The sequence below is a fragment of the Balearica regulorum genome, chromosome 3 (assembly GCF_011004875.1).
Source record: "Balearica regulorum gibbericeps isolate bBalReg1 chromosome 3, bBalReg1.pri, whole genome shotgun sequence".
NCBI classification, from domain to species: domain Eukaryota; kingdom Metazoa; phylum Chordata; class Aves; order Gruiformes; family Gruidae; genus Balearica; species Balearica regulorum.
The window spans coordinates 64,954,946-64,976,753 of NC_046186.1; the positions used below are offsets into that span (position 1 = coordinate 64,954,946).

Sequence of the window (21,808 nt, forward strand, 5' to 3'; positions counted from 1 at the left end):
GTTTTCTTTGATTAGAAGAGAAGGCTGGAGTGCTTGAAAGATGGAGAGGTTAATAATGGATCTGGGAGCTGCATTCTCTATGTGTGGGCACTTTTCAGGGTTTTTTGTACACTGACAACAGTAGGAGTAGCATCTGATTTGGAAGTTTATGAAATTGCAAAAGAAAACAGCAGCGCAGCACAAGGAACAAAAAGACTTGAGTTTGACATTATAAAAACTAAAGGACAAATGAGTATGTATCAGTAAATACTTATCACTAGGGGGATGCTAGTTGTGGAAAAGGCTGGTACACTGCTGGAGTGTAAAATGCATGCCACCATTTTCCAAAAAGAAATTTCTGCCTCAAAGGGCAAGCATGAAGTTCTTTTGGGAGTATAAGGATGTAAGTGGATCATTCAAATTCACTTAATTCAGCATATGAGGTGTCAGGCATTTGGTTAGTGTGCTCCATATTGGGGCACATCATGATCATAGGAGGCTCTAGCTAAGGTATAAAGGTACTTTCTGAAGGTTACTGTAATTATTGGGCTCTGCTAGAAGACACATATCACCTTCATGCAGTATAGTCCTCTGGTCTCACTCTGAGATCCTGTGCTTCAGATATATGAGAGGTGGCAGGGGATTGCTTTTAAAGTGAAAGCAACAGTAGACTAGTGGGACTTGAATATATGTCTACTCTTGTACTGGTGCACTTACGCCTGTCAGAAGAACATTGTAGAGTGGTGATCAACCAAGAATAGCGGAGGAATTATGAATGATCCACTGTCCACTGTAGTATAAGTTCCTTGGGAACTCTCAGTGAAGATAAATTTTATCTTTTTGCTCCTCTAGTTTACTGCACATACACTTGACGTCTGTAAGAACTGGAATTGCAAAGTTGCAGATTTGCAGCATGGTACCTTAAATAAGAGTGTTACCTCCTATAAAGAAGCCTAAAAAAGTAATCCAGGCAACGATGCAGTCCTTCATCTGCATTTATGACATGTGAAGTTTTATGAAGGACAAAAACGCAAATGACACAACTGATGCTATGGAGATAGGTTAAAAAATAGGATAAAAGACAAAAATAAGATGAAGTACATATTGAATTTACCAAAAGTAGGTCACAGGCTCAAAGGATGGTTGAGGTTGGGAGAGACCTCTGGAAGTCATCTAGTCCAACCCCCTAGCTCAAGTAGGGTCACCTAGAGCAGGTTGCCCAGGACCGTGTCCAGGTGGCTTTTGAGTATTTGCAGGGATGGAGACTCCACAGCCTCCCTGGGCAACCTGTGCCAGTGCTGAGTCACCCTCACAGTGAGGGTGTTTCCTGTGTTTCAGTTTGTGCTCGTTGCTTCTGGTTCTGTCTGTGGGCACCACTGAAAAGAGCCTGGCTCTGTTCTCTTTGCACCTTCCCTGTGGATATTTATATACATTGATGAGATCCCCCCGAGCCTTCTTTTCTCTAGGCTAAACAGCTGCTCACTTACTCTCAGTGGGATGGGGGAGAGAATCAGAAGGGTAAAAGTGAAAAAATTCATGGGCTAAGGCAAAGTTTAATAGGGAAAACAAAGCTGTGTGTGCAAGCAAAAGAATGTAAGGAATTTATTCACTACTTCCCATCAGCAGGCAGGTGTTCAGCCATCTCCAGGAAAGCAGGGCTTCCTCACACGTAAGATTTAATTAGGAATACAAATACCTTAACTCTGAATGTCCCCATCCCCCCTGTTTCCTTCTTTCCCCAGCTTTTGTTGCTGAACATGGTGTCATGTGGAATATTCGTGGAATATCCCTTTGGTTGGTTGGGGTCAGCTGTTGCAACCTCTTGTGCACCCCCAGCCTACTTGCTGAGAAACAGAAGTCCTTGATGCTGTGTAGGAAGAAGAAGTAGGAATGAACTGGTGAAATGTGCTACAGAGTTGAATCTAGGCAGGAGCATCAGTACTAAAATGCAGAATGTACAGGGTGAAGTGGGCTGCTCAAAGACTGCACCGGGACAGAGCAAGGTTGTGTTCCTGGGAGCTAAGACAAGGTAGTTTTGCTCTGTCATGGGAACTTTGAAGAAAATTGGAGCTGGGAAAATACTTGAGTAGGTACATCTATTGCAGGATGCCTACCACTAATAAGAGGCACCCATGAAGATGATTATAGACTAAATGGAAGAGACATTTCTAGTAGAACTCTGAGGAAATAGTGCCACTGGCCATATTGGGAGATACTGGCTCAGATACTGGCTTTTCCCAGGCAAAGGAGATCTGATCAGTCTAAAATATTCAGTCTGAAGTTCAGTCAATCTGTGTTGAACACGCTCCTATGTATGTTTGTGGTCCTCATGCCGGTCACTTGCTAACAGTACTCTTCTTCTTGAGGACTCGATTGCCTCTATTATTAGTCAACTTCTGAATGACACAAAACACATCTTGTCAGTGATCAGAAGTGCCACCTCCACAGTGCTTGTGCTTTCAGCCCTGTCAGAGTGAGCTGAATGATAGCTGACTCTGTCTCCTGCTGGGCAGGGTATCTGCTAGCACTAGTTCGAGGCCAGGATACTAGCCTGAGTGGAGTTTTTTGTTGTTGTTTTTTGGTGGGGGACACACTCGAGGGTTCCACCCTCTCCCTGCTTCTAAAATGTCGTTTTGCTGAGGTTTTGCTGAGGGCATTACTTGGAATGGTTTGTGATCTCTCTCATCAGTTAGTGATGTCTGCTTTCTTCTGGACACTGGAGAAGTGGCGTGAGGAAAGATGATACCGGAATGGCAGCTGATTTAGAAGATGTTAACTGTCCCCTCATTGTGACATTGATCTCCCAGTTTTGCTGTATTCTCATACTTTATGTTATTAGATCAATTTGAAATTTGTACATAGAAAACATAGCCACCATGGTACCAAACACTAATAGGTTTAGGTCTAGTAGTTTACAGCAGAACTGGGCAGAGGCAGTTTTGTCTCAATCTGTGCATTGCCATTTTCTCTCTGCAGAAGCTGCTGTCTGATGAGAGGTTTGTATCCGTGGAAACAGACTCAGATGAGAAACAGTTGCTTAATCAGATGCTGAATGCTGTCAAAGTGACTCCTTCGCTCAATGAAGACCTGCAGGTTGAAGTGATGAAGGTTAGTGTTTCACGTACGTCAATGCTTGCAACAGAGGCTGCATAACTGAATGCTGGGGTTAGCAAACAAATTAGCTGTTGCCTTGGAAATCTTCACCTTAGGACAGTATTTGATTCCCTCCTTCCTGCTGGCAGATGTCAGTTATTTTCATTTCTACTTGGTTTGTCTTTCCCTGAGTTAAATAGGATATAGTTTGTATTAAGAGTCAGTACACTGGTGGTCTCAGTTTTAGCAAACTGAAACAGGACAATCAATTCACTCCATGGGAGTTCACAGATAAGTAACTTGCAGATTTGGAAATTTGTGTTTGGTGTTGAGCTTTAGTGTTCATGAGGTATGCTGTGCAGGTTTGTAATTTTGAATTGTTTGTGGGTAGATGCTTTCTAGTTTGTTAGCTATATGTTCTCTTTGTAAGATGCTAATGGTGGACCACAGTTTATTTAGGCACCAAAATGACCCTGGACTAGTGTGTAAGGGAAATTATTGTTTTGTGTACTCAGTGAAAACTTCTATTCCTAAACATGCTTTAGCTTTCTCCTGTGTGTGTTAGGAAGCTCAGCTGCCAGGAGGTGCTGTTTTGGAGGGGAGGTGCTGTCAAATTTCCTTGCCCTGTCATTGGGTTGGTGGTATGATTCGCCAGCACTGCCATAAAAAAGTGACTTCCAATACCTGTATTATTTGTGTGAATCAGTATGGTGGTAGATAGTTCTCAGATGTTTGGGTGCAAACTTTGTACTACAGGGTTTGTTATGCTATAGCTGATCACTGGTCAAAACCATTTTGGAGCAAACCTGGTGGTCCTTTTTGTATGTTCACTATACCTAGTACTGATTGATACAGATAGGTAGGGATCTACTTACTTGACTCCCCTTTACTTCTAAGTGCATAAATTAGGTATTTTACTTCTTTCTTACATGTGACATCCTTGTTCTAATGAGTATATGTTATCTGCTCTGCAACTACTCTGTATTAGCTGTACTCTTTCCCACTGAAGATGTCTATCTGGGTGTAATACACGTTCAGTGTCAGAACGTGCAGAAGGGTGAGCCCAAGCAGCAGAAAAAACAAGAGCAGTATTTGTGCAGACTGTTACCCATTTTATGGGAGCAGGCTTCTGCCCACATCCAGGTTTAACTGGTGACACCCAGATCTGCAGCCTTAACCCAGCATGACTCTTTCCTGCCTCTCTTGGCTCTACACTGGGAAAGGGGAAGTGTTAAGAAGTAGCCCTACTGAACCAGCAGGTCTCTTTTGGAATGCAGTAATTTTTTGCAAGTTGCTTTTTTACATTCTTGAGTATTTCAGATTCAGAATCTGCATGCTCACTTGCTGGCAGCTAAGCACCGTGCAGCCGCTCGCTCACCCTGCCTCCCCCTATGGGATAGGGAAGAGAATCAGAAGAAAAAGGTAAAACTCGTGGTTGGGATAAGGTCCTTGAGCAAAATCAGTCCCATGGATGGGTTTCCCTTTGCCTGAAGCTAACCCAGACTGTCTTCCCTACATATCCTTTATGTGCACTACAGGAACTTTATCCTCTTCTACAGTATGTGGAAGTTTTGACTGGGCAGGGCCAGTTCAATTGGTAGACCCTCTAGAATTAGCTACCTAGGTGGCCTTTGCTAAATGTGTATCCCAGTGTTTGAGGGTCCCACCACCCATTGCTTTCAGTGTGGTCTTTAGCAGTCCATTGTTTTGTTCGATTTTCCTGGAGGCTGGTGCATGATAGGGTATGAGATACACCCACTCAATGCCATGCTCTTTGGCCCAGGTATCTATGAGGTTGTTTCAGAAATGAGTACCGTTGTCTGACTCAATTCTTTCTGGGGTACCATGTTACTGCAAGACTTGCTTTTTAAGGCCCAGGGTGGTGTTCCAGGCGGAGGCATGGGGCATAGGATATGTTTCCAGCCATCCGGTGGTTGCTTCCACCATTGTAAGCACATGGTGCTTGCCTTGGCGGGTTTGTGGGAGTGTGATGCAGTCAATCTGCCAGGCCTCCCCATGTTTATATTTCAGCCATTGTCCTTCATACCAGAGAGACTTTACCACTTGGCTTGCTTGATTGCAGTGCATGTTTCACATTCGTGGATAACCTGTGAGATAGCGTCCATGGTCAAGTCCACCCCATGATCACAAGCCCACCTGTATGTTGCATCTCTTCTTGATGGCCTGAGGTGTCATGGGCCCACCGAGCTATAAATAATTCACCGTATGTTGCCAGTCCAGATCCACCTGAGCCACTTCAATCTTAGCAGCCTGATCCACCTGCTGGTTGTTTTGATGTTCCTCAGTGGCCCGACTCTTGGTATGTGGGCATCTATGCGATGTACTTTTACAATCAGCTTCTCTAGCCAGGCAGCAGGATGGAATGGGAATCAGGGAGTCTCAGTTGGTGTGGTATTACTGGTGGTACATTGTTGTGGTAGTGTTTGGCACCTGTTGTTCTTCAGCCTTCAGCAATACCACAAAAGAAGGGTCCTCTGAGAGACCAGGCAAGGTAGACAGCTGTTTAATTTCCTTTGTCTCCAAGGAAGCTATGCCAAAAGCCCACTGGTCCCCTTTTGGGTCCTTGAAATAACCTCTCTGGAGGTAGTCTACGCCAAGGAAGCATGGAGCCTCTAGGCTAGTCACAATGGGATGCTTTTGCCACTCATTCCCAGTTAGATTCACTTCACCCTCCTGTACAGTTACCTGTTGGGATCCCCCTGTCACTCCAGAAATACAGATGGGTTCTGCCCCTTCATGGCTCGATGGCGTTAGGGTACACTGTGCACTGATGTCGACTAGAGCCTTGTACTCTTGCAGGTCTGATGTGCCAGGCCATCAAATTCACACAGTCCAGTAAACCTGGTTGTCCCTTTTCCCTGCCTGGTTGGAGGCAGGGCCCCTCTAATCCTGCTCGTTGTATTTGTTACTTTCAAGAGGATCGTAAGTACAATCAGGCCTTCTGCTCGGTCTGTGGAACTGCCCACTGGAAACTGCAGCAGCATTTTTTCCTGGAAGAATCCCCTTTTGTGATTGTTTTTCCTTGCGACTCATGTACTTGTGCCTGTAGGGTCAAGGTGGGTTTTCCATCCCACATTCTCATGTCCTGTAGATGGTCATTGTAGTGGGTTGAGCCTGGCTGAGAGCCAGGTGCCCACCAGAGCTGCTCTATCACTCCCCTCTTTCATTAGACAGGGGAGAAAAGGTATAACTAAAAGCTTGTGGGTCAAGATAAGGACAGGGAGAGATCATTCTCTAATTATCATCACGAGCAAACAGACCGAACTTAGAGAGGGAATTCATCTTATTTATTACTAAGCAAAACAGAGTAGAGGAATGAGAAATAAAACCAAATCTTAAAACACCTCCCCCCACCCCTCCCATCTTCCCGGGCTCAACTTCACTCCCGGCTTCAACCTCCACCCCCCGCAGTGGCACAGGGGGACGGGGAATGGGGGTTACGGTCAGTTCATCACACGTTGTTTCTGCTGCTTCTTCCTCCTCAGGGGGAGGACTCCTCTCATCGTTCCCCTGCTCCAGCGTGGGGTCCCTCTCACGGGAGACAGTCCTTCACGACCTTCTCCAACGTGAGTCTCCTCCACGGGGTGCAGACCTTCAGGAGCAAACTGCTCCAGCGTGGGTCCCCCACGGGGTCACAAGTCCTGCCAGCAAACCTGCTCTGGCGTGGGCTCCTCTCTCCACGGATCCTGCCAGGAGCTTGCTCCAGTGTGGGCTTCCCACAGGTCACAGCCTCCTTCAGGTGTCTCCACCTGCTCCGGCGTGGGGTCCTCCACGGGCTGCAGGTGGAATCTCTACACCCCCTCATCCTCCCTCCATGGGCTGCAGGGGGACGGCCTGCCTCACCATGGTCTTCACCACGGGCTGCAGGGGAATCTCTGCTCCGGAGCCTGGAGCACCTCCTCCCCCTCCTTCTGCACTGACCTTGGTGTCTGCAGATGTTCTTACATCTTCTCACTCCTCTCTCCAGCTGCAAAAGCGCTCTCTCACTGTTTTTTCTCTTTCTTAAATATGTTATCACAGAGGCGCTGATTGGCTTGGCCTTGGCCAGTGGCAGGTCCGTCTTGGAGCCGGCTGGCATTGGCTCTGTCAGACACAGGGGAAGCTTCTAGCAGCTTCTCACAGAAGCCACCCCTGTAGCCCCCCTCCCCCCCGCTACCAAAACCTTGCCACACAAAACCAACACATTCATGCAGGTAAAACCTGCCTCTTGAGCAGAGGAATGCTTCCTCCTAATAGCTGAGATACTGGTCTGTACAGGTGGGGAATAGGACATACTGTCTTTGAGTTGCTGGACCTTCAGGGACAGTTTCTCCACAGCTGAGATGAAGGAGGAAGAAAGAGACTTTCTTTGTATTGCCAAAGTCGGCCAGCCACTTCATCCACTGTTGGTGCCTCTTTACCTTTCCAGTCCATTACTGCCAACAAGTTGGCGTACAACAATGGTGTGATGCGTACGAACTTCCACCACATGGGTCGGGTACATTGGACTTCATCAGGATCTGTGGGTAACTGCGCATTGACTGAGTCATAATAAACCATCTCCCACACAGCTAATTCCCTCAGGTACTGGGTACTTCTCTCCATGGTGGTCCACTTGCGTGGGTAACATACATCTTCACTGAAGGGATACCTTTCCCTCATGCCTGAAAGAAGTCGCTTCCAGGTGCTGAGGGCTTGTGTCTTCTTCCCAATTGCCTTATCAATGCCCTTTCTCTAGACAGGGATCCCAGCTGCTTGGCTTCCCTACCCTCTAATTCCAGGCTACTGGACCCTTTATCCCAGCATCAGAGCAGCCAGGTGACAATGTGCTCACCTGGATGGTGGCTGAAATTTTTTCACATATCTTGCAGCTCACACAGGGATTGGGTGATTACCTCTGGTGCTGCCTCTTCCTCGTATTGTTGTGGTGGTCCAGGTTCATTGTCATCCCTTACTAAGTGACCTGAATTTTTTGTGTATTTCTTCTTCTGTATAGGGGCAACTGATACCGGCACAGGTTGGTTTTTTGGTTCAGCTGCAGTGCCTGTTGCTGAGGTTGGAGTAGCCACAGTGCCTGTCGCTCTGTTTTCCCTCTCTTCCCCCAATGGTGCTGCCTACTGTCGAGCAGTGTGTTTGGTAGATAGTGGCCAGGCCCCAGCACAGCACAGTAAGTTGTGCCTCTTTGGAATAGTTACAGCATTTTCCCTTCAAATATTCTATCACTTCATCAGAGTCCTGTAGTTGTTTGGATGTGAAGTTCATGAAGCTCCAGGCTGTTGGAGGTGAGAAGTTATCTAGATACCTGCCCATATTCTCCCACGTGCCATGTCACCCATGACTATCCAGCCTCAGGGCAGATCTCTGGGTGGTATTAAAACAATTTTTTGTAACCCTAAACAAGAGCTGGAACACATTCAGGAGACGTAACAATAGGAACGTGCTGGCTTGAACATCCCAAAGATATTCAAAATTGTCGAAAGCTGTTGTAACCAGCCTGAAGGGAAAAGGGGACGTGAAAGACTGCGTCTTCCTTGTAGATTATGTGTGATTATTAATAAATTCTGAGAGATGTTGTCCAAGGTACGGGTATGATAGCTATGCCACAAATACCAGCTTAACCTCATGACCGGTGATGTTATCGTATCGTAAGTTAATATTTCACAGTACAGCAAAATGAGAATCCTGACCCCTTTCCCAGAGGAGATAAAGAGCACCACAGGGAATACATACAGCAAGTACGGGTTTACCTACCACAGCCATGTGAACAAACAAAACACCATTGTGACCAGCAACTATTTACCTGATGTAATAAATGCATATAAAAACTTTGTTTTAACATGCTCTGGTCAGATCTGTTGTTATCACAACCCTTTGTGCCCCACATTGGGCACCAAAAAGGACTGTGGTGGTTTAGCCCCAGCTGGCAGCTGAGCACCACTCCTTCCCCACAGTGGGATGGGGAGGAGAATTACACGAAAAAGGTGAAATTCATGGTTGGGATAAGGACAGTTTACTAAGACAGCAAAGGGAGAGGAAATTAACAACCACAGTACTTAGAATATACAAAACGGGTGATGCATAATGCAATTTGCTCACTCTGTGAGCCAGCCCATTCTAAGCAGTGACTGCTCCTCCCAGGCCAGCCCCCTTTATATACTGATCGTGACATATGATATGGACTATCCCTTTGGCTAGTTTGGGTCCTGGCTGTGTCCCCTCCCAGCTTCTTGTGAAGATTAACTCTATCCTAGCTGAAAACTAGGACAGCACTGTTTCTTTGAAAGCAATGACATGCATCTGTGACGCGTTGCCCTCACACTGAGAAGAGTGTGACCACTGTAATTTACTACTGAATATCAGTTGTGGATTGCACCTTTCTCTTAGATGTTTCATATAGAGCAATTATGTAGGGAACTCCCTCCTTGAATTTCCAGAGTAGAAGTGATATTCTGAAGTCCTTGTTTATCTTTTTGCAGGTCACCCTTATTATTACTAAGCACTGGGTAATTCTTATGTCAACAGCAGGTTTGTGCCCAAAAGAAGGCAGTGGTCTTTTCAGTGAGGAAGGGGAAAAGACTATGATTTCTCTGTGACGTGAATGGGCACCTATAGCAAACACAGGGGTACTAACTGCATTTGATTTCCCCCATAGTAAAGCAAGCTTTCTGGTGTATATAAATTTTGCATTGACTTGTATGTTATTTAACTGCTGAGCCTAATATTTCTTTAGAATATCTCAATGACTGTGCCATCTGTGTATTCTGTGTACCTCTGATACAGTTTATGACAGAGATTTATTAGTATTTTCACACTGAGGACTAAACTGAGGTTATTTAGGTGCTTTAAATATTAAAAGATACTGAGAAACCAGGTAGTCCAGAAAGTGTGACCAGAGGGAGCAGTGTATCTGACACAAGGCCACTTTAGCATTCACCTTTGCTGTTACCATGATACTTTGCTATCACACTGAAAGCCCTCTAACATATGTAATATCAATTTATGTTTTTACTGTGCCTAGCTGACTGTATTGAGGGAATGGAAAATCACACAATCATACAGTGTCTGGTTGTCAGTCTTCTAGTATACATCAATAGTTTAATTGCAGTTCAAACAGAATAATCTAAATATTTTTACTTGTATATCTTCTTTACAATATTCATGTGAGTTGGGATGGAAGAGATATATTGATCACTAATCAAATTCATTGTTTTATCAGTGAAGCACCAAAGTGACACACTGCTCTATACAGTTGCAGATGTATAGAAAAAAAGGGGGGGGGGGGGCAGTAATTCAACACTCACCTTAGATGAACACAGTCACGCAATATAGCTGGCCCAGAAGTGGGAAGAATTTTGTTGTGCGACATGGGGCCATGTTATAATTGAGTGAAATGCAAGGGTGTATCTTGTGTTGTGGAATAGGGACATTTTTTTGACCAGATGCACTAGACTACCCAGCAAATAGAAAGTCAGCAGGAGAAAGGGGACATGCTCTGGATTGAAGATGAGTATCATGGATTTGGGTTTGGTGGGAGGATCCTGATTTCTTTCCTGATGTGATGCTTTTAAATTCTGGCTTCAGACGTTTTTAAAATGGCTGAAGTACTTCTGCTTCATGCAATTAGACCTTTGCTTGCAGCAACACATATGGTATTGACAAAAGCACTATCAGATATGGTCATATCAGCAGTGGAAAAAGAAGCTAATCTATAGCTGAGCCTCTAGATTCAGATCTCTTCCAACCTCAATGATTCTGTGATTTTTACTTTCTCTCTTTGATGGTTTTTTTTGGTAATTTTTTTTCTGTAACCCTGACCATAAAATCCAGTTCCTCCAGGAAAGTCTCCTCAAGCTGGAATTCATCTTTGACCATAACTGTGGCACTGAAGCAGGTGAAACCAAATATGAAGGAAGTGGGTAGAGTGGAGAGAATCCAAAAGAGCAACAGCTTTTTATTTTTTTTCTCACTAGTGTTATGGTGACTTTTATTTATAAGTTGACAGCCTTCTTAATAATGCAGTCTCTCTCTCTCTAGCTAACATTATTCTCAAATAATGTGCTAACATTATTCTCAAATAATGAAAAAAAAATTAATGTATAATTGTAAATTAGTAGATGAGTATTCACCCAGAAATAAGCTCTCTAGATAAACCGAATATACTGTAATGTAATGCATACTGGCAGTAAACAAGTAGCTTTTAAAAAGAAAGGCATGATTGATGATTTTAAATTTCTCTTTCTCCTGTCTTTTGTTTTCTTCAGTCACAGACAAAGCTGTGTCATGTAATGCAATGCATGTCAGTTCAGTTTGTGCCCAAATTTCCCAAGAAATTTACAGCTAGCAAGACAGAAATTTTCAAACAAGAATGAGAATAATGAAGGAAGCTCAGTTTTCTGATTTGATGTCTTTTAAAATATTTGGCCTTTATTTCACTATTGTAATTAATGCTGTTATGATATGCTGGACATGTTACAGATATATTATGTTTCTGTCAGTGGAGCTTCCAAGCTTTGTTTCTTATTGACATTTGTGGCTACTCTACTTGTGATGTTTTTTTGAACTAGACTTGAGGATTTTCTGGAACCAAAAAATATTTTTCCAAAGTGGCTTGAGAGAGAGAAAACTCTTCTAATTCCCATTATTTACCTATTGTCCATGGGGAACAGCTATTTCATTTAGGAGAGATTAGTTTATGCTAAGTGACTCCAACTTGCATTTGTTAGTGGATTCGGTGTACTGCTTACTGGTTGGCAAATTTTTTATGGCTTTCTTCTGTAGGCTTTCAGTGAGGAGTCAGCCAAGAGTCTCTTTAATCTGTGAATAAGATTTAATGAACCCTTACTAAATCTGCTATAGTAAGGCAATCTTTTCTTTTTCTCTTCACTGATCCATTAATACAGCATTTGGGAACTCTCCAGGAATAATACTAGACAGCTCATTTTGTTTCTTCAGTTTTCATTTTGGAGATATTCAGAACTGAAATCTAAATTAGAGTTCTGTGGTACAACTTAGATTTTGTAAGGACAGGCAGAATGAAGCAAATAGCTCTGTCTCTGAAATCCTGTCTTTAGGTTGAGTATTTGTAGTTGTTCTTTCCAAGGTTGTTACTGCAATGCTTTAAAGATGCAAAGGGATTCTTCAAGTACTAAGAGCCTCATCTCCTAGTCTTTATTATTTTATTTTTTAAAACAAATAGTTTAATTGATAGGGCCCCAGTTATGGTGTCAACTTAGTCAGCACTTGAGAAGGTCACTATTGAAGATCTACAAGGAGTAGTAGAAAGTTTGGGGACAATTTTTTGTTTGTTCTTAGTTTTTTATCAACCATAGTTGACCACTTTTTAGGTTCTGCACAACCATGTTGTTACAGGCTCAGAGAGATAGTCCCGATCTAATGCAAATATTGGTTTAAGCTGGATTGTGCTTGAGCAACTGAGCAAAACTTATTGCTAACTTTTTCAGAAAACTTGGCAGGAAGTTAGGCTTCCTCTTCAATGGTGACAAACTTTTTTCTTTTTCCAAGACACAGAGGATTTGATGGGGGGATAGTTAATTTTTTTCTTTGGCCTCCATGACAGAGAGCAAATTATATTATGTATTTGAATGTAGTTCTAAACTGTTTGATCAAAAATGTAGACAGAACACAACTGTAAAATCCCAGCCTCCGTGGATGATTATATTCTGCACCTTTTTCTTGGATACCGGTAAATGAGCTGATTACTGTAATAAACTCTCAGGAAATAAATGTATCTTCTCATTGTTTTTAAGGTTAATTGTTGATGAAATGTATCTTTCCACATACAGCTTGGTTATGCTTAATAGAATATCATTTGCAACTGTTCTGCTTTGTCTTGAACTGTAAAATTAAATGGAGGAGGAAGCTGGGCTGAAACAACTTGGATTTAAAGGTATATGTAAACTGTTTTATTCCCTGTGCTGCCTCTTTGAGGCAAGGCATGTATAATAGTTTTATATAGGAGTAAAAAGAGTGATTTCACTGCCCATTAAAAATAAGACTTCATTTGTGGAACAGTAAAAATGTAACTGGAGTTGGAGAACAGAGACTGTCATTATCAGGATGAGAATCAGCAACCCAATTGCTGATACCTACCGTTAATCTACATATTTTAATTAATATATAATTTTAGAATAACAAATAATTTTTCCCCCTCAATATATTTTATGCCCTGCATTATTGCAAACATTTTTCAACATCACTTGCAATATAATTTGCATTCCAGTCATCTTCTGAGTGGAGAAGGACTGTGTTTCAAATAAAGTAAAAAATAAAAACCATTATTCAACTGTGTTTGCATACTTTAATCCAGAACTGATTTTAAAATTATATTAATAAGAAAAAAAAATGTGAAAAATCGTAGAAGAAAGTTTCACCTGAATGTGTTTGTTAGTTCTTGTAATGGTGGTGCCTGATATGAGCTGTCATAAGCAATAACTGATTTTTGTCAAGTCCATAATCCAGAGACGTATTAGCAGTCTGCACTGTCAAAGAAAGGAGTCTGTAAAAGCTTGTATGATATGCAAATACGATTCCTTTTTAAGACCAGTCCTGCCCAGGAATGCTAGCTAGAGTTCTTAGTGCTTCCTCCGCTTATCCTTTTCATGAGTTAAATTGTTGTAATGTAGGCCAACTAAAAATCCAGACTCTGTTGGGTTTGCTTTTCTCTTTTTAATTTTTTTCTAGTTACTTTTTAGAGTCATGTTATGCATATGCTTAGTCATAAGTAACCAGGTTAATTCTAATGGACTGAGTGACCTATCTTGCGTGTTTCAAGATAAACTCATCCTTTCCCAAATTAATTAGAACTATGGTAAATGCCTAGTACTCATAATTAAGATTGTGATTAAATAACTCCCCTGATTCTTAGGTGCCTGGCCATCGTAGCAGAAACTGGTGTCTTGAATTAAATACCTGAGCTTTCTCCTTAATGTGTACAAAAGAATGAGAATGGTAATGGCCTGGATATGGCCAAATGGATACTGAATGGGAGCTGCCTAAACCGGAAAGTAATGAATGCAGTATCTCGAAAATCCAGCCTCTTCCCAGGATCTGTGGCTCTTCCTCAATACCTTTCTGTGCTTGAATTCCTAGCCATGGACACCCTCTGTGGGTCTGGGCAGCCGTGTGGCATTAAAAATCTAAGCAGAGGGTTGGTCTTGTCCCTTAAAAGGTTTGCACGGTAGAAAAGTTGGCTTAGTTTCTTGCCTGGAGAAATTCTAATGCAAACATTTTAGCTTTCTCAGTGCTCCTACAGCTGCGAGGTTATGAAGGTGTTTTCGGACATAGAACGTGCTCATTCTGTCCTGTTGGAACTGTCCCACTCAGTGTGGCATAATCAAAACCATTCAGGTCAGGCACAAAAATCAGTAGTTAGAGGAATGCTCTACCCTAGGGAGAAGGGTAAGAGGGCAGGATTCCTGTCTTCCTTCCTCTATGGTCATTCCTCCTGAAATCATGGATGGATGGATGGATAGCAAAAGTGTTCCTTACTCTAGGTTAGCTCAGCAGTGGGTTTCTTTCCAGGTTTCCTGATGCATCACTGATCTGTGAGGAGAAAAAAAAAATTGCCTGTGATACTCTGCGATCAAATACTATGTTACAGTATACATGCTCAGGAGCAGAGTTAATAGTGCATGGATTTTGCTGTTCATGTAGGGTTTTTTGTTATTTTGGAGTGCTTTTGACTGGCATTCTTTTTTGTAATGCAGCAGATTTTTGAGAAATGAAGAAACTTAGGCAGTGTTGGAGTTTTATCACTGAGCTGTGCTGTGTGGCATATGCAAGCAGTGACTCATTGGGTCATATCTGCAGGTTTTCCAGTGCCAAAGTGGAAAGTAGCAAGTTCCTAGCTCCAGAACGTGTAATTTAACACCTATCTGGTGGGGAAGTACAAGTTCTTACAGACTTTCATTACTCTTAGACACATACCAAGAACCTGGAGACTGCTTAACCGTTAAGAAAGTGAATTGGAAAGACGTATGATCACAAACCCAAATATAGAAGCCCTTTACATTTCATATCTTGCCATTTAATCTTTTCCCTGCTGCCAGACATTATTGCTTACTGGTAGTGACAGTACCAAGTTCCGCTAGTGAAGTTGGCCACATAACAGTGACATGGAAGGGTCACTTGCCATAGCTTTTATATGCAATTATACACATAATCCAGATGTACCACAGACCACGTGCACCCAGCTTAGACCTTCTCTGTTTATAAGCTTCCCACGTGAGGGCTGCTGCCACCATAGCTGTTAACACCTCTTGGTCCTGGGGGCAGCTGAGGAAAGAACTTGTCCCAGTAACACGTTCTAACACTGCCAGACAGCTCCTGGGGGTCCGCTTACCCAGAACACCTCATGCGTATCTCCTGTGAGAGAGAAAAATATGGTAACTTCAGGTGGCGTAGTGGTTGATGTTGCAAGCATAAAAACAGCTTATCTGGCTTTTTAATGTCTCTTTCCTGGATTCAGGTCAGGAGACAGGGTGAAATCCTCTGGCTGGCCAGGCAGCTTGTGAGATGCTGCTAGTTAGGTTGTCTTTGGGCTATCTTCTTGCCAATTAATCTAGTGAATTGAAACAGTAATCATAGATTAGCTGTTGTAAAGTACATTACCACACAGAAATTTCCCCTGATGTAGTTTCGATGGAACCTTGCGTGTATCTGAGGGTGAGTTGTCTTCCCTCTCCCCTGTCCAAAAAATTTGCTTTGGTGTCAAGAATAAATGTCAACATTTTCCAGCCAGGGAATGCACTAGTTCTTGTTTTCTTGACAGCTCTGGGTTTCCTTACACCCATGTGTTGACATCCTTTCTGATTGTTTTGGTAGTGGATGCGTGTAACTTTATTTTTGTATGAAAATTGAGTTCAAAGGGAAACAGGTTTGCAGCTGAGAAGCAGGGGTTTTAATATATTTCTTTTCTTTGCCCAAGTAACACTTAGGGCAATTGGTGTCATTTGCTGAGTGGTTGAACAAAGTATTCTGGTGCAGAAAGAAAAGATTCCACATGTGTCAAGAAAAATAGTAAAATACCTATCACACATGTATGCAATTTGCATTAGTAATTATGAATGAGTAGGTATTAATTTCCTTCCTTACCTGGCCTTTCCCCTATTTTATAACTTCTTCTCTATTATAATGTCTTTTTTTCCCCCCTTTTTAAACCAGCATAGTTTGTAGCATGGAATTCTATTTTTTAAATTAATTACGCTTATCAGTATGTAAAATGATTGCCTTAAAAAGTATTTTTAAGTAGATCAATGTTTTTTGTTTCTGTTTATTTTAAAGATGCCTCACTTAAAATTTACTTTGTATAATTTTCTTTCTTTTGGGTTTTACTACTTTCCTGCTTAAGTTTTTTATGGGGACGGTCTTTCTCTTCTCTGCATTTTTGTTGCTTTGCCTCGTTCATAATTCTACCCACACTTATTTGAAGGGAGGTTCCAAGCACTCTGAGCAGACCAAATAGCACTTTTTTTCATGACTGATCTACTTGAATCTCTCATTTAAAAATGTCTTCTTTAAGGAGAAAAGGAGTATTAAAGGATTAATAATTTTTTTAAAGCCTAAACTTTTTGTTGGTATTTTTCAGTTTTGTATTTCTTCTTTCTCAGTTTTATTTTGCTCAGATATATATCTTCTAACTTGTAAAGTGATGAAGTATACCTAAATAGCCTGTAACCTGTGAATTGGGAAATGCCATTCTAGCAGTGCTAGTCAGCCTTTTTTTTTAATCTTCCCTGTCTTTAAGTGTTACAATTCTAAAGATAAAAGCCCCTGTCAGAGGTGTTAAGAAAACCTGTTAAATATCTAGTAAGCAATTGCTTTAAATCACTTCTTTCCCATCTACAACTGTACTACATAAGCAGAAGTTTCACTTGGTTTCATCCCACCATAAATAGTGTTCAGCAGTGATTCTGTTTTAGTATAGTGAACTAATGGGCATGGTGTTCTGGGAGCATTCAGCATGTCACCACTGATAACGTGTGGGGCTCTTCTATACCAGATACAGTCCTTTTGTTTGAAGCCCTGGTGCGCTCGTAATGCTGAGCCCCAGTTGCTGATAGCAAGGCATTTTATGGGTTTACTGATTCGTGGAAGACACTGCATCCCTTCTCTCCATAATTAAAATCTGCTGTTTTGTACAGTGATGCATGGTGGCACAATGTACATGAGTTCATTAATGCACTTTGTTTGTCTTGCCCTTGTTTTCCTTCAAGACCAAAAGAATGCGATATGAACAGGTTACTAGTTATCCTGCCAAATAGGAGGACACCTCCTGTCCAAACTATTTTGCAGAAATGCTTTAAATGTCAAATTACTGAATGAGATAAAGGTATGTCCTGCCCTGGTTTCTGGCTGGTTTTTTCCTCCAGGGGGTGGGATTTGAGAATCATCCGAGCATACATTACATACAAATTTATAAGCCTGCAAGTAAAGTAAGTCAGGAAGAGTTTCCTTTATGAATTCCACAAAGGGATTAGAGGTGGCTGCAGAATTCAGCACTCTAAGGACTGAAGTGGCTATGTGCTTCCCAACTGGGAGAGAATGTTCAGAGGATTTTGCCAGTGGGACATTTGAGTGCTAGGATAGAAGAAGGGTAGCAGTAGCCTATGGATGTTGGACTTGGCACTTAAATGCAGTGAAGTGCTGAAGCATCCTCAGGTGATGACAGATTACAATTGCTTTTAAGTTTTATACCTTTACCCTCTTTCTCTATCTTGGGGGATACTACTTGCTTTCTTACACACCTTGTTTATTTGATGTGGCTCTACCATAAGCTCTTCAATGTGAGAATTGCCTTTTACTACAAATGTGTGCTAAATACTTGAGGAACTTGGCCAGCAACACTTAGCAGTCTTACAATCTAAAAATATTCCCACTTTTTCCCTCTTTGAGACCTCTCTTAAAATGTGGGATAGACATTTTAATGTCAGGTTAACTATACTGCAGTTCAAACCCTGTACATTTTGTGTCACTTGACCTTCATTATATCATCAGAAACACCTTTTTTGTTTTGGTTTGTTTTTGTTTGTTTCTACTTATTGTGAAAAGTATCCGTATGTGCACTCTTATACTACAGTTGGTACGCTGGGACTCCAGGGAGTAGGAATTGTATTTCTTGTTCCATGACAGTCAGAGTTTCAACAGTTATTAAAATGAATACTTTCATTATGGATAAGCCATTTATGGAAATGTGATCTCATCCAGGCATTTGCAAGATAATGCAAGTCAATTAAAACATCATGGAGGTTGTGTGACTTTGAAACTATTTCTACAGTCATGTAAGTTCCTTCTTTTTAAAAAAAAACCAAACACAAAACATGTCATTTAGAGTCCATACCAATTAAGATCTCATCACAGTAACACACAGTAAAAGCTGATTTTCAATTTTGTACTGAAGGTGTTACTAGGAATTGCTTTGTAATTTTGTTTCTGCTTCCACTACTGATGGTTGCAAAAACAAAATGTCATTGCACAAGAAAACTTCTTTTCTTTAAATACAGACTACTTGAGGTAGTGTCATAGGTAGTTAAGCAGCCTATGGGATATACTGTCTGGACACTCACTGTTTTTAGTGGATCTGAATGATTATGTGTGTCTTTGTTTTTAATCCCATTTTTCATCCAGTAATCTCACAGAGAAGCCTGCTGTCTTCCTGTTTGTTCCACATAAATGGGGAGACAGTCGAGTGTCTGGAGCATCGCCAAGACTGCAAATGAGCCCTGCAGTGGCCCTGATGGAAATCATAGCTGAGAGCAATCTTGTGCTTTGGTCAGAGACCATCTTTCAGATCTTACAAATGATTTGTGAGGGAAGACGGTAGCGAGTGGAGTAAGCCAAGAATATGCTGGCTGATAACTTCTTATGCTTCCATGACTTGATCACATCAGATCATATGCCCTTTCTCTAGCTAGTAGGTTCCCAGGTCTCATTTTATACAAAGAGTAGCAGTCAAAACTTAGCAGTCTTTTTGTTGAAATTCCCTATTGCTTCATAGCAAGGTTTTGATCATCCCTTCCTTACTGTGCTCGATGTCTAACTTTTCTATCATTCACCTGTTATAAGCAGGTTATTGGCACTTGAGACAGAAAAGATTAGGCATATAATTGCTAACTTTTCATGGTTCAGCTCTATAAAGGTAGGAAAATTTAAAAAAAAGAGAAGGAGAAGAGATTTCAAAGAGCAAGGGCTTATAAGAATGCCTAAACTGGTATGTACTTCTATATACTGGAGATTATGGCTTCCAGTTTTTGATCTGTGGAAAGTGTTAGGTATTAACAAACCATACAAAGCCAAAATGGTACAAGAGAGCAGAAAGTCACATGAAGCAAACAAGGTTTTACAAGTGGGGAAAATCAGGACATGCAAACCACTGAATACGAATAGTCATGGACCTTGGCCCTTAGCACGACAAAAAGAGATTTGTCAGTGGGAGGTAACAGTTGTCTGTCTCTGGGTTTATGAACTGCGTGCTATACCTGTGTTTTACACAGCAGTGTATGGAGAGTACAAATCACAGTTTTTCCTTAAATACTGAATATATATTTTTAGCCAGCTGCTGAGCTCTCACAACTATTAGAAATGTCAATAGAATTTCAGAGTCATTAAAAGCTGAGGAGGTGAGGCCCAACAGCTGGCTGTGAGGCTGGCCAATAGTTTAGAATTCACTTAGTGCCAAAGTACAGCATTCTTAATCATTCAGAATTAGAAACAGAAACTTCTCTGCCGCTTGTACCTCCCCTCATAATACTGAGGTAGGCTGTGTAACACTTTTAAGATGAGAAAGTCCATTTTGCCCATTTCACAGAAAAGGGAAACTACGAAGAAGCAGCTTGGCTCAGAAACTTTACTCTAAAGATAAATGCTAAATACCTAAAAAAAGATATTATAGTCCAGGACTATTGTGCTTCAGAAGAGTAGCATGTCCTTTTCTGTTCTCATTACTTCTAGCATTTATCCACATTATTCAGCTTCTATTTATGAAAGACTGAGTGAGAATCAGGGCAAGATAGCATATACAGACTAACGTAAAATTGCTATTACATAATGATTTTCTTGGAATGCTTTTTATAGTAAAACCATCTTCTGTAAGAATATGATCAAGCTCTTGACTGGTACTCTATTGACAAAACAAGCAAACAAAAAACCCCAATCTTGGAGTAAGGTGTGACATCCTGTAGTGAAATACAGTTTTTCTGCTGAGAAAAAACATCTGTAAAGGTGCAGCACATTTCAGTGCATAGAACTTTTGAGTCTGACTTTGAAAATTCAAAGAACATTATTTATGTCCTTCTCCAGAAAAATAGCACACTCTTCTGTCTGTACGGGTAAGAGCAAGTAGCTAATGCTCAACACTTCAGCTGTACAGAGAATTCAAATTCCCTGTAGTAATTAAATGCCTGCTTTCCAGCAATGGCTTTTCCCCCCTCCTTGGTGCAAAATATCTGCAGAGAGGAGTATTCTCTGCAGAGATTCAATAGTAATGATGGGCATTCGGTGGCTCCAGCATGCTAAGTGATGCTTTATTAGAGTTGTCTGCTTCTCCTAACCTGCAGATCAGCACTTTTTTGTTCTTTATGAAGGCTCCAAGATGGTTCTAGAGATCATCACTACCTAGAGAGAAGATAACAGCTTATACCTGAGAGTTGATCTAGTTTCCTGCTTCAAGTTGTTACAGTATAATTATTTGCTGTTCCCACCATAATGTGGAAACAGTGGGACACAATAAAAGGTCAGAAAAGTTATGCTTTACAAGAACCAGAGGGCAATAATCTTTCCAAACATGCATCGCTTTGCCTCCTCTTTTTGTTTATCTTGCAAGCTCTGATCAGACATACTGTGGCAAAGTCGTTTGTTTGGTTTGCATTCTAGGCTAAGGAGGTTATCCCAAGGTGTTGTGGATTAGTCGCTGTCACTGAACCTACCCATAAAATAAAAACCTAGTACCATTGAAAAGCATGTAATAAATAAGAGAAATGGGTAACAGCCAGTGACTTACCCGATGCCCCACATTTCCTCGTGAAGCAGAGAATGGTAGTTCTTAGGGGCTGAGAAGTTGTAGGGCCAATATTAATGTTAGTATGATTGATATTTGCTGGTACGCTACCAAGAAACTCATGCTATTTCAGACCAAACAAAGCATAAATTCTGGCACTGGAGGAGTTTTATGCTTTGAAGGAGAGAGGGCAATAGCTCAGACTCTCTCAGTCTTCTGTGGGGCAGGAGGGATTGGAAAGGAGGGAGGGATGACATCTCCAGGCACTAAAGGTATCTCACCACAGCACCTCTCACTACGTTGCCCCATTCACGCACCACAGTATCCCTGGTAGATCACATCACATTCCCACTCCCCTTCTCTTCAAAGTAAGATGTTCAATGGGGCTTTTTAGTTCTTATTCCTCCTGCTGAGTTCAAGACTGTACAAGCCTTCCCTCATGAATTGGGGCTTGTGAATTGTTTTTTAGCTGCTCATTATCAAATGACTACAATACACTTACTAGAAATATCCTAGGCTGGGAAGGCCTCATGTCAAGCAGTAATTAATGGCTTGTTTCACATAATACATATCTATCTGTGTCACCTAAGTAATAACTTGTATTGTATGCATTTCTTCCTTCCTCCTTTGTTATACTAATAGAAATGAATGGAAGAACTGATTATAAATCATGCAAAGCTTGTGGTTAAAATATGAATGGATTCTGGCTATCAAGTCCAAAGC

The 21,808-nt window shown here is 41.6% G+C and overlaps 1 protein-coding gene across 9 annotated transcripts in view; it reads left to right on the forward strand.

Annotated features, from left to right (window-relative positions):
• The window catches only part of ARFGEF3 (ARFGEF family member 3), a 101,159-nt gene that overhangs the window by 17,906 nt on the left and 61,445 nt on the right, over window positions 1–21,808 (forward strand). For all 9 annotated transcript variants that reach the window (XR_012834548.1, XM_075748234.1, XM_075748235.1 and 6 more), the window contains exon 4: window positions 2,956–3,087. Coding sequence is in view for 8 of the 9 variants with exons in the window: in XM_075748234.1 (XP_075604349.1) it covers window positions 2,956–3,087 (132 nt within the window). In the remaining variant the exon portion in view is untranslated. The remainder of the gene's footprint in view (window positions 1–2,955; window positions 3,088–21,808) is intronic.